This window comes from Xyrauchen texanus, chromosome 13 (genome assembly GCF_025860055.1).
Source record: "Xyrauchen texanus isolate HMW12.3.18 chromosome 13, RBS_HiC_50CHRs, whole genome shotgun sequence".
Classification (NCBI taxonomy): Eukaryota; Metazoa; Chordata; class Actinopteri; order Cypriniformes; family Catostomidae; genus Xyrauchen; species Xyrauchen texanus.
Genome location: NC_068288.1, coordinates 36660400 through 36672769, shown reverse-complemented (window position 1 = coordinate 36672769; position 12370 = coordinate 36660400). Strand labels below are relative to the sequence as shown.

Below are 12370 nucleotides of genomic sequence, written 5' to 3'. Positions count from 1 at the left end.
AGCCACTTATTACTGTCTGAGAGGGCATCATTATAAATCTGAATTCTTTTCAATTTTCACCTGCCTATCTGATTAGCACCCACTGCTTTAAGGGCATTCATTCTGCCTCATATCAATAATTAATAAGCCAAGTTAATTTACTTCTGCCAGACTTGGTCAGCTTCATTAAGATAGTCTGAAACGGGGCTACAAGGTACTCCTTGCCAACGGAGGCTGCAATGAATGCAAAATATATACAGTATCTCACAAAAGTGAGTACACCACTCACATTTTGGTAAATATTTGATTATATCTTTTCATGTGACAACACTGACGAAATGACACTTTGCTACAATGTAAAGTAGTGAGTGTACAGCTTGTATAACTGTAAATTTTGTGTCCCCTCAAAATAACTCAACACACAGCCATTAATGTCTAAACCGCTGGCAATAAAAGTGAGTACACCCCTAAGTGAAAATGTCCAAATTGGGCCCAGTTACCCATTTTCCCTCCCCGGTGTCATGTGACTCATTAGTGTTACGAGGTTTCAGGTGTGAATGGGGAGCAGATGCGTTAAATTTGGTGTCATCGCTCTCACACTCCCTCATACCAGTCACTGGAAGTTCAACATGGCACCTCATGGCAAAGAACTATCTGAGGATCTGAAAATAAGAATTGTTGCTCTACATAAAGATGGCCTAGGCTATAAGAAGATTGCCAAGACCCTGACACTGAGCTGCAGCATGGTGGCCAAGACCATACAGCGGTTTAACAGGACAGGTTCCACTCAGAACAGGCCTCGCCATAGTCGACCAAAGAAGTTGAGTGCACGTGCTCAGCATCATATCCAGAGGTTGTCTTTGGGAAATAGATGTATGAGTGCTGCCAGCATTGCTGCAGAGGTTGAAGGGGTGGGGAGTCAGCCTGTTAGTGCTCAGACCATACGCCACACACTGCATCAAATTGGTCTGCATGGCTGTCGTCCCAGAAGGAAGCCTCTTCTAAAGATGATGCACAAGAAAGCCTGCATACAGTTTGCTGAAGACAAGCAGACTAAGGACATGGATTACTGGAAGCATGCCCTGTGGTCTGATGAGACCAAGATAAACTTATTTGGTTCAGATGGTGTCAAGCGTGTGTGGCGGAAACCAGGTGAGGAGTACAAAGACAAGTGTGTCTTGCCTACAGTCAAGCGTGGTGGTGGGAGTGTCATGGTCTGGGGCTGCATGAGTGCTGCCGGCACTGGGGAGCTACAGTTCATTGAGGCAACCATGAATGCCAACATGTACTGTGACATACTGAAGCAGAGCATGATCCCCTCCCTTCGGAGACTGGGCCGCAGGGCAGTATTCCAGCATGATTGCGACCCCAAACACACCTCCAAGACGACCACTGCCTTGCTAAAGAAGCTGAGGGTGAAGGTAATGGACTGGCCATGCATGTCTCCAGACCATAAACTCTATTGAGCATCTGTGGGGCATCCTCAAATTGAAGGTGGAGGGAGCACAAGGTCTCTAACATCAACCAGCTCCGTGATGTCATCATGGAGGAGTGAAAGAGGACTTCAGTGGCAACCTGTGAAGCTCTGGTGAACTCCATGGCCAAGAGGGTTAAAGCAGTGCTGGAAAATAATTGTGGCCATACAAAATATTGACACTTTTGGCCCAATTTGGACATTTTCACCTACAGGTGTACTCACTTTTGTTGCCAGCGGTTTAGACATTAATGGCTGTGTGTTGAGTTATTTTGAGGGGACAGCAAATTGACACTGTTATACAAGCTGTACACTCACTACATTACATTGTAGCAAAGTGTTATTTCTTCAGTGTTGTCACATGAAAATATATTATCAAATATTTACAAAAATGTGAGGGGTGTACTCACATTTGTGAGATACTGTACATTTAAGTGTCCATCTGGGATGAAACGGATAGATCAGGATCTTAAGGCCTTAATGGAGAGAACCACACTTTGGAGAGAACTGCTGAGTTGTTGAATGGGAAACAGCCAGGGTTTGGAAGAACAAAAGCTATTTTATGTGTATGAATAGTCATCATTAAAGTGTAATGTATTATTGGAAGTGCTTTGGAAGTAAATCTGAATATTTTCAGGTTTGTTTATTTGCATGTGGACCCAGGGCCGCAGCGTTAACTCAACACCCGGGGATGCAAACGTTTGCCTAGAAGTTTTGATTCAGTAGATTTGTCATCCAACCAAGTCCTCTGCCCTGTTTCCCATTAAAAAACCATCTGACTGTGGTTCTTCTGGAAGCAATGCGAGTAAATATATCCATTTCATTTTGAACAAGTTTTGTTTATGAAGCAGTGTATTTTCTTGGGCCTCTCTATTGAGATGTGACTAAGGTTGGGTTCCCATTTCATGTGCTCTGTTTTTTCATTCTCGGCCCTGCAGAAAGAGGGGAGACAAACAGAAAATGATGGCTAGTTTCTTTCGAGCCCACAGCTTTTCAGCCGGACTCATTCAAATGAGTGTCTGCATTGCAAGAAAAAGGAAACAAAAGTGTTCAAGTAAAAGTTTTGTCACTTTTTTTATATACAAGATAGTCAAGCTTGCAAACAAAGAGGCAGTTAGCACAAACAGAAAGATGGGAATGTGAAATTGAGCGGGAAGTGTTTTTTTTTTTGTGTGTAACTCTTTTTTTTTGGTCTCTCTGCTGCAGGTTTTTAAGTCATGATGCAAGAGTCAGGGACAGAGGCGGCAAGCAACGGAACGGCCAATCAGAACGGTATCCCACCTAGCGTAGAGGGACACGGAGAAGTTCGATCCAAGAGCGCCACACCCTCCTCTGACATTACAGTGTCTGACCTTGTGACCTTCCACCAACAGCAGGTAATGCCTTGTTGAATTTGTTTGCTTATCCGCTTGATTCATTTCTTCATTTGATTTTCTTTCTTTCATTTGCTCCCTTTGTTTGCTTGCTATTTGTATTTTTTTTGTTTGTTTGTTTATTCGTTCTTTAATTATTCATTAATTTGCTCTTTCATTCATTATCTGTTTCTTTCTTTTTGTTCATTTACTTTTTCATTTGTTCACTTGTTTGTTTGCTAGTCTCTTTACATATGTTTATTCGTTAATTTGCTCTTTTGTTTGTTCTGCTGTTTCTTTGTTTTTTTTTATTTCGTTCTTATTTCCATTTGTTCTTTCATTCGTTCACTTGTGTTTGTTTGCTCATTGCTTTTTCTTTCTTTTTAGATTTGTTTATTTGTTCTTTAATTCTTTTGTTCATTAGTTCTTTCTTTCTTTCCATCCATCCTTGTGCACCTGTCCCTTATTACGGAGGTCAACAGCATCCCTTTCTCCCCTCTTTAAGTGCTTGTAAATATTTAATCATCGCACCCCCTCCCATCAGAGTACATAAACACATTATTATGATTATTTATGTATATTGAGAAAGGTTTGAATTTTTTAACGCACTAAGTGCTCTTTCTGTGATTGTGTTTTTTGGTTGCCAAAGTGTTTATCCCACTTCTGCATTCAGGTGAAATATTTAACAAGGTGAGGGTGTTGTGATGGTAAAATGCATAGGTGTACTGGAATTTACAGGCAGTTGTGTACATGTGGCTTCCATCGGGATGACGCGGATTTCACCTGTCGCATTGTAAACACCACTAACACTCAGGAGGGCATTTCTTAGAGCTTTCTCAGGGCACTGAAGCGTGGAGTGTTGCAGTCACTGTGGTTGAAGTCTTATCATATACAATGGTCCCCAAAACATCTTCACAGACAAGACAAGCCTTTTCTGTCTGTGTGAGTGTTGTGCTTGAAGGGGGCAGTATTGAAAAGATCAGCCAGTCGAGTGTTATCTACGCCTCACGGCATGATGAAAGATGTTGTCAAGGGTTGTTTGGTGGGGAGCCTCTGAAGTAGCTGTCCATTGGTGTAACATTGCTGTTGTTGAACTGAAGAGCACTGTGCCTTTGTTTTAACGCCAAACAGGACAGGCCTGCATAACAGCTGGTTTGGAAACAAAAAAAGGCCCAAAACTGATTTGCTTTGGTCTTATACCATACGAGAGAAAATTATTTTGTGTTCTGTTTCATTTGCTAAGACTTGGATTTGAGTGAAGAACAAACCAAAATATAAGTACTTATTCACTGATAATTCTGCCCTCTAGTGAGGTGATGAGTCAGATAATTTGAGAACTGCATCACTTTGATTCTTGAACTAATCCATTTGAGTCAGCTCTTTTCAATTAACCGATTGATCTGCTTTCTGAATCGGACTAATACAGTTCTCAAGTTCAGCTCACTGGCTGAGTGATTCGGTTGCAATGGTTCTTGAGTTAATGGCTCAGAGGAGAATATTATCTGTCAAAAAAGACATACACAATTTGGCCAGTTCCTTGCAAAAAGCTACCATACAAACTTGCAATAAAGTATGAACTACTTTTTTTGCTATATGGAAATAGTGGTACATTTTGTAACAGCAAATGGGTTTGGAATGATATGAGGGTCAGTAAATTATGACATAATTTACACTTTTTTTGGGTAAAAAAATCACTTTAAGTATAAGAATTAAACCTTTAACACATTTGACATCTAATTTTTCCCTTCAATCTACATGAGATCAATTAAAATGGGATCAACCAATCCATAACTAGTGTCCATGTCAATCAATAATATGAAGCATCTGTGATTGGCTCTTGGTTACACCTTTTCCAACCCCTCTGAATTGTTTTAGCCTGTTGTCTGCTTCTTGGACGTAGCGTGATGTTGTCAGTTCGAAAATCACAGCCATACTGAATTCATTACAGCAGTCGTCACACAAAACTGTGGATACAATTTCAATAACTGCAGGCCACAGTTGAGTAAACAGTTGCACTGAAACTTAATTCCTGTTGACTTTGCCTTCATTTTGTGCCAGGGGCTCACTCTGATTCACTCGGCTGAGACAACAGGGGTTACAACTTTGATGAATGCAAGAAAATGGAGAGAGAAAGAAGGGGAGATAGAGCGTGGGTGAACACCAAAGCACTTGATTTTCAGGGATGTGCACTTGACACTGAAGGAAAAAAGAGTGAAGATAGAAAGATAGAGATATTACTGCATAGTTTAGACTGCAACCAATCAATGAATAAAACTATTCACCTTTTTACACTGTCGATGGTTTCCAGTGTATAAGCTCACTTAGTTTAATAGAAGTGAGCTTGTCATGGTAACTCTAAACATTTCTTAGTAATGTGTAATCCAAAACTTAGTGAGCTACCTACCTAGGCAACATTTTAAAGGCATAATAGTTGCACTCCAATGTGAAGGTTGTTCCAAATGCAGCAGCATTTTGTTGTCTTCTAAGATACTCTTGTTTTAGTGAACTTTAAGGCAGCATCGCATGTGTCCTTTGCAGACAGATCAGTCCCTGAATACAGTGCGACAAGCGAAGGGAAATATAATTCACCCACGATAACAGACATGTTGAGAGAATTGTTGATTATAGAGTAAATGTACTTTAATTTCATGCAATACCAAAAAGTATTTTTTTTACCTTCTGTTTCTGTGTGCTATGTATTTTTATGCCAATTATCATATCTCATAGTTAGCTTAGCAATATGCTAAAGTCTCTTATCAAAATATAAAAAATTATTAATTCAAACAGAACAATTGAATTCAATTTGACTGTTTTACCTTTTGTTGCTGTGTGCTTTGTATTTATGACAATTAGCATATCTCATTATTAGCTTCGCATCATGCTAATGTCTCTCATGTGCTTTGCGCGAGGAGCGCTATTTGTGTGGCGTATAGAGTTGCTGTCTATGTAGAGCATTTAAAATCAGTCACTTACAGTACATTTATTTCTTGCAATATCATAAATTGTTAGGGCTGTCAATCGATTAATTTTTTTAATCAAATTAATTACATGGTGTCCCGATTAATCGCATATACAAATATTTGCTGAGAAAGCCCATCATATAACAATAATTCAATATATAAAGATTTTACATATTAACATCAATATATAATTATACATAGTTATCTTTAAATATTTTAAAATTATATATATATATATATAAAAAATATTCATAAAATGCATTACATTCTTGTGGCAGAAGAGTTAATCTTTGATAAGACAATACAAAAAGTGGCTTTAGGATACAATGTATTGTTTACTACCACATTATTGATCATAAGTCAATCATTGGCATACAGTTCACAGCAATCCATTTCACAAGTGAATTTGTCAATCAGTTTGAGATTTATTATGAGGGCTTGTGTAAGAGCCCGTCAATTTACACCTGCGTCAGACATGCTTGTGTCACAGGTGTGTTGTGTCTTAAAAATAAAATTTTTAGGTCACTGTGTCAAGTTAAATATAGTTTAATACTCAATCTTTAAACACATCTTGAGATCCCTTAGTTCGCATTTGCGCTCCTTCAAGTGTTTTGAACGCAAGAACGTAATGCATGTTTGTGTTGTACTGTCTACTGAAGTGTTTTCTTCACTGTATAAACTGTGCGTTGCTCATACAGCTGAACTTTCACTTGCTGCCCTCTGGAGTAAACGGGTGGTTCTACAAGCTTGCATTTCTCAGGAATCTTCCCTATTATGGTCCGGGGGCAGTGCGATTAAATGCGTTAATTATTTTAATGCATTATTTCTTGTCAAATGAATCGCACTGTATTAACGCGTTAAATCGACAGGTAAATATCAATTCAAACAGAACAATTTAATTAAAATTGACTGTTTTATCTTCTGTTGCTGTGTGCTTTGTATTTATGATAATTAGCATATCTAATTTTTAGCTTAACAACATGCTAATGTCTCATGTGCTTCGCATGAGGAGCGCTATTTTTGTGGCATATAGATTTGCTGTCTATATAAAGCATTTTATGTTATTTTTAACCTACGAGCTGCAAATTCAATTACGTGATAACTGACAGCATTTTTTCTACATATTAGTCCCTTTGCTTGCTTTATACATGCAGTACAAAAGTATGACCTTTTTAAAACTCTAAAAGCCCACTTTCTCCCAAGACAATCTGTACAATTTTATTTATTTTAGCATATCTTATTGTTAGCTTAGCAACATGCTAATGTCTCTCATGTCTTTGCGTGAGGAGGGATATTTGTGTGCCGTATAGATTTTCTGTCTATGTAAAGCATTTCAAATCAGTCACTTATAAGGTCCATATCAGAAAAAATGCTACCTTAGAAGGCAGCTGTCTACATAGGCCATAGTTATCAAGGCAGCTCACTTGGTTTTTAGAGCTAATATCTAGTCAATAGACATTTTATTCATTTGTGTCACTGTTTTAACCTTTGCTATGAGTTTTTATGTTATTTTTTAACTTACAAGCTTCAAATTCAATTACGTGATAACTGACAGCATTTTTCCTGCATATTAGTCCATTTGCTTGCTTTATGCATGCAGTACAAAAGTATGACCTTTTTAAAACTCTAAAAGCCCACTTTCTCCCCAGACAAGCTGTACAATTGTATTATCTCTCAATTTATAAACCTCATGACTACTTTAACATCTGTGCAAAACAACAAACCTGGAGGCTGACAAATCATCTATCCTGATTAGATGACATCACTAAGAAAGACAGTGCTCATTAATAAAGACGAGGGATAAAATAATTGTAATCTGTTTGATCATCTCGACCTTGACAGGGGAATTTATCTTCTCAAACTAGTCAGATTTGGAGGGAAGTAGACCATAAGCTTCATTTAAACATCTCCATTAGGACGTCAAATCCCCAGTGCTAGTTCTCTAGATAGAATAGAGCCTTTAGATTCAAATAAAGGCATCTTGAACGTCTTTGGTCTTCGTTCTAAAGAATTTAGTTCCTCTCTCTAAGTAGTTTATGTATATAATTCAACAAAATGAAATGGAAAGACTACTCATGTCAGCATTTTATGCAAAAGATTTCCATTATGGCACGCACACGCGTCGTCTTCAATGAGCAATTCATTCCTCTGTGGTCTGTGGTCCAAAAGATCAGGGAATGACACACAGTTAGGATGCAATTCCAGGAAATGAGTATAGGAAAGGGTCTGTGCATGTATCAAGATGCTAGTTAAAGAGAAAAATGAAAAGGGACAGTATACAAACATATCAAAGTCATCCACATTCATTCAGATTTCTGTTTTTATTCGTTGTGGTTTGCATTGCATTTTTCTATTTTGATATAGTTTTATTCATTGCACAATGTTTTATCCGTATGACAATTTGAGTGTAAAGCAAATGAGCCAAACCTGTCACAGGACGGATCATAATATGAGTCCAGAAACCACAAGGTCTAGTTGAACACTTAATTTGCGTTCTTGCATCACTGTGACGATAACAATCCGCATTTATACTTAAACAATTTTGCTTGAATTCAAAATCTCTTAGTATGTGGCACGCTCACTTTTTGCATTAATAGCAGCATGCACTAATAGCAGGCATGGACTGCACGAGTTTGTCCAAAACCTGATGTTTAATGCTACCCAGCATGATTTTAAAATGTTCCAAAGGAAGCAATCTTACCTTTCATAACAATTTACATGGTCAATGTAACAAATTTGCTCACTTGATTTGAATTTTTTTTTTTTTTTTTGCATAATCTTAAATATTTTTTGTTCATTTTAAGTCATAACATTGTCAGACCTTTGAATGGCACTGTATGTTTTGTCCTACTCTATGTTGTGTTTTTGCACTTTTTTTGTCGCATTTCAAACATCGTTCGTTGCAGCAGCATGTGCACCCACAGGAATTTCCCCATTGACTATACTAACATCCTTCCATGGCCACACAACCAAGACAGATGCACCACTGGCATCTGATAGATCGCATCTCTGCAGCTCCTACACTGTTCCCCGAGAAGTGACACAATCGTGCCTCAAACCAGCAATTTAGTGGCCTCTATCTGATTTCACAGAACTCAAGCCGATCTCGGGAACCACAGCAAAAAGCGAGATCTCAGACAATCCTGTACTGAACACGCTCCATCACAGGCTGTTATTTGGGCCTCTTTAAAGGGTGCTCATAGTCTTGTCTTGCACTCAGCGAGGCAGAAAGAGAAGTTGTGGTTTTCAGCAGCATCTTTTGATGAGGAAGTGAAGATGATCGGAAAGATAAAGATATAAAGAAAATAAAGACAGACAGCTCATTTGCAAGAGCAAAACATTTTGAGTGTTTTTAACTTTACTTTGTTTTTTTGTTTTTTGCTGCGTCTACAACAGGATGTCGCTCTGCATGAACAGCATTCACAACAGCTGTACAAGGAGGAAGTTGTCATCATATTCTGATCAAGGATTAGTTTCCAGGATCTGGCCCAATGGAGTTTAATATAAGATTTACCAATCCCTGGAGTAGGGATGTGCAAAACTAGGTATTTTCAAAATCAAGGGTCTTAAGGTAGGCCTGTATAATTTGGCTGTTTTCTGATTGGAAGCGTTTCTTATGTTAGTTTGTTTGTTTTTGTTTTTGCTCAAGATGCAATCTTGCATTCAAAAATAGCTAGATGAGTGGAATGGAATGGAACAGAATGCAAGGGTCTTTAGAGGCTATAAAAGTTTGACTATTTTTAACATGCTATTTTTAACTTCTCCATTGTCATTGAATGAATAATTGACCATCGTAAGCCATCCCTGCCAAGAAGAAATGTATTATTATTTCTCAAAGGTTGTTCTTTCTTAGCTCAGGAGTCTTAAAGGGATAGTTCACCCAAAAATGAAAATTCATTACTTTTATTATTTACTCACCTTCATGATATACCAGGATAAGTATAATATCTTAGCTCAGTAGGTCCATAAAATGCATGTGAATGGAGATTTCTCTTTTGAAGCTCCAAAAACCAGTATAAGCGTCATTGATATCATATTGACTCCAGCAGTTAAATAAATGTCTTCTAAAGAGATATGATCAACTTTGGTGTGAAAAATATAAATATATAAGTACTTTTTAACTACAAACCATTGCTTCCATTAGGCTTCATGAGAGGGTGGAGTTCAAGCCGTCTCTTGTGTGATTTATTTGTGTTGCCATGATACAGACATAATCTCACGTTCTCCACTTGGTTGAGACATTCAGGATAAGCACACAAACTCACCTTTGTAAGTAAAGAAAAAGAAAATACAGATGTAAAACAAAACCAACCAAGCTACTGTACAGTGTTCCTCCTCCTCACTTGTACTGTGTCTCACATGCATCAGCAAGATTTAGTTTCAAAAAAGTACTTAAATATTTGGCTTTTTCACACCAAAAGTGATCGTGTCACTTTAGAAGACATTAATTTTACCGCTGGAGTCGTATGAATGACATTTATGCTGACTGTCTGTGATTTTTGGAGCTTCAAAAGAGAAATCTCCGTTCACTTGCATTTTAAGTGCCTACTTGGCTAAGACATGACTCTATTTTTCTTCTATTGTATTCTGGTGAAGAAAGAAAGAAGAAAGGGTGAGTAAATAATGAGAGAATTTTCATTTGTGGGTGAACGATGCCTTTTATGGAGTTTCATTAAAGTAATTTTTCAGATGTATTAATTTATCCTTGGATATTTCTCCCAAATTTCCTTTTGAGAATAAAACAATAAATCAAATTGGAAAATGTTGACATTCAAGAAGAGTATAGAGCTATAAAGTTGTGTAAAAAACATAATAAGACATTTTAACATTTCCCATCAGAGTTGAGTTCATACAGGATGTTCAGACTGTCAGTCCAAATCCTATTTTGTGTATGTGTATGTGTGTGTGTGTGTGTCCTTGATTGGAATTCAGTTTTCATGATTTACTATCCGCACTGTGTATCGAAACTGATCAGATCCGATTTGTGTGTCCTGTGGCTGTCTTAATTTTATGGCACATCATCATTGGTTGCTATAGCAGTGGCGTTGCATCTATGCAAAAAAAAAAAAAAAACATGGAGTGGAATGGAATAGAGATTTTAGCTTATAGCTTGGCAATGTGTAGCTGCGGCCCTGGAGTACTGCTTTATGAGGCAGCAGCAGACGGAGGTGGTGTGTGGTCCAGACAGACTAGCAGTGACTGGTGGACCTTTGGTTAAATTATGTGGCTGTCAAACTTCAGAATACGCGTGGGAAGATTCCATACCACTGCCAGCATGCTTCCTGTAAAAAAGCCAATTAAGAAGCCATTAATAATGTGTTATTAAAGAGATCTTAATATTTCAGACTGATCTCAAAGTAATTGGAAACAGTAGGTTGACTTTTCTTTAGCTAAAATCCATATGTGCCTACCAAAATGCAAAACACTGCCCCCAGTGGTTAAAGCGCTTACTGTTGTTGGGCATATAAGCATGTCTGAGCTGCATCTTCCAGGTGAGATGTATACAGAGGGGCGCAAAAAGCGAGTTGCGAAGAGTTGTTTTCAGCTGTGTAGGCTCAATACAGTGAAGCGTAATGCATATCTTGCACCCCTCAACCCAAACCCCAAAACTAAACCTAACCATCAGTGGAGAAAAATGTTTATGTTAAAGGGTAAATCGAATCATGCTTGTAAATGATTATGTGAACGTGAATGCTTCCTGGTTTCAGCGTGGGATCTGAACCTGGGTCAGCTGTCTGTAGGCACTTGTGGGCGAGTCGGCATAATGTGGGTACTGGAACTCTCAGAAACAACATGCTGACCTCTTATGAGATCACCTCAAATTTGTTATGTTTTTTTCCTACGGGATGCAAAGTTGACGAAGTTCTGTCAGTTTTTGAAAAGAAGCAATTTTTACTCTTCTCCTGTGCATCCAAGCCTCAATATGGCACAATTCCTGATGAGTTATGAACGATTAAGCCGGTGCATATTTAATCGCTTGCATGTTTAAGCAAGCCATGGTTGACTTGTGGAGTGATTGCCAGGAATCCTGTTCAGCTGATATTGCCCTTAAATGTTAAATATTAATGCCCTGTCTCATGGCAGTCTTTTTTAATCACAATTGAGAGTTTTTTTAAAATGCCCTCCCTCACTCAAATGCATTCCAGCATCATCTCTAAACCGCAAAAGAGAAAGGAAGAGAGACAGGAAAAGCTTTGGCATGAGTAATTGCTTTTCTTTGATGCAAGGGCAAACCCATCCCCGTTTGTTCTGTCAAAATCACGCTTTGTTACAAATCGTAAGATAAGGCTAGCCAATTATAATATATATTTTTTTATTATTGCCCCTCACTTTTCTCGCCCTTGGTGACTGGGGCATGGCGTAAAGTCTAGAGTAGGGCTATGTTTTTGGGGTGATCACAGGTACACAGAGTCTGAGTAAGCACAGGTGCAGAGCTTGCATTATATATGTAGCAAACATTTCATGGTAGTCCTTCTCAGTTGTGAAACCGGGTCTCTTAAAGCCAAAGCATACTTTACGCAAGTATGTGAATGCAGATGCTTCTAGATACACATTTATTTTGTGCAAGGTTGCATTCCAAAATGTGTCAGACCGCAATGTCTGAA

At 38.3% G+C, this 12370-nt stretch overlaps 1 protein-coding gene across 9 annotated transcripts in view; it reads left to right on the top strand.

Annotated features, from left to right (window-relative positions):
* Window positions 1-12370, top strand: part of LOC127653897 (forkhead box protein P1-B) — a 234780-nt gene that overhangs the window by 116312 nt on the left and 106098 nt on the right. For all 9 annotated transcript variants that reach the window (XM_052140737.1, XM_052140736.1, XM_052140733.1 and 6 more), the window contains one exon: window positions 2660-2829. In XM_052140737.1, coding sequence (XP_051996697.1) covers window positions 2671-2829 — 159 coding nt within the window. In that variant the 5' untranslated portion in view covers window positions 2660-2670. The remainder of the gene's footprint in view (window positions 1-2659; window positions 2830-12370) is intronic.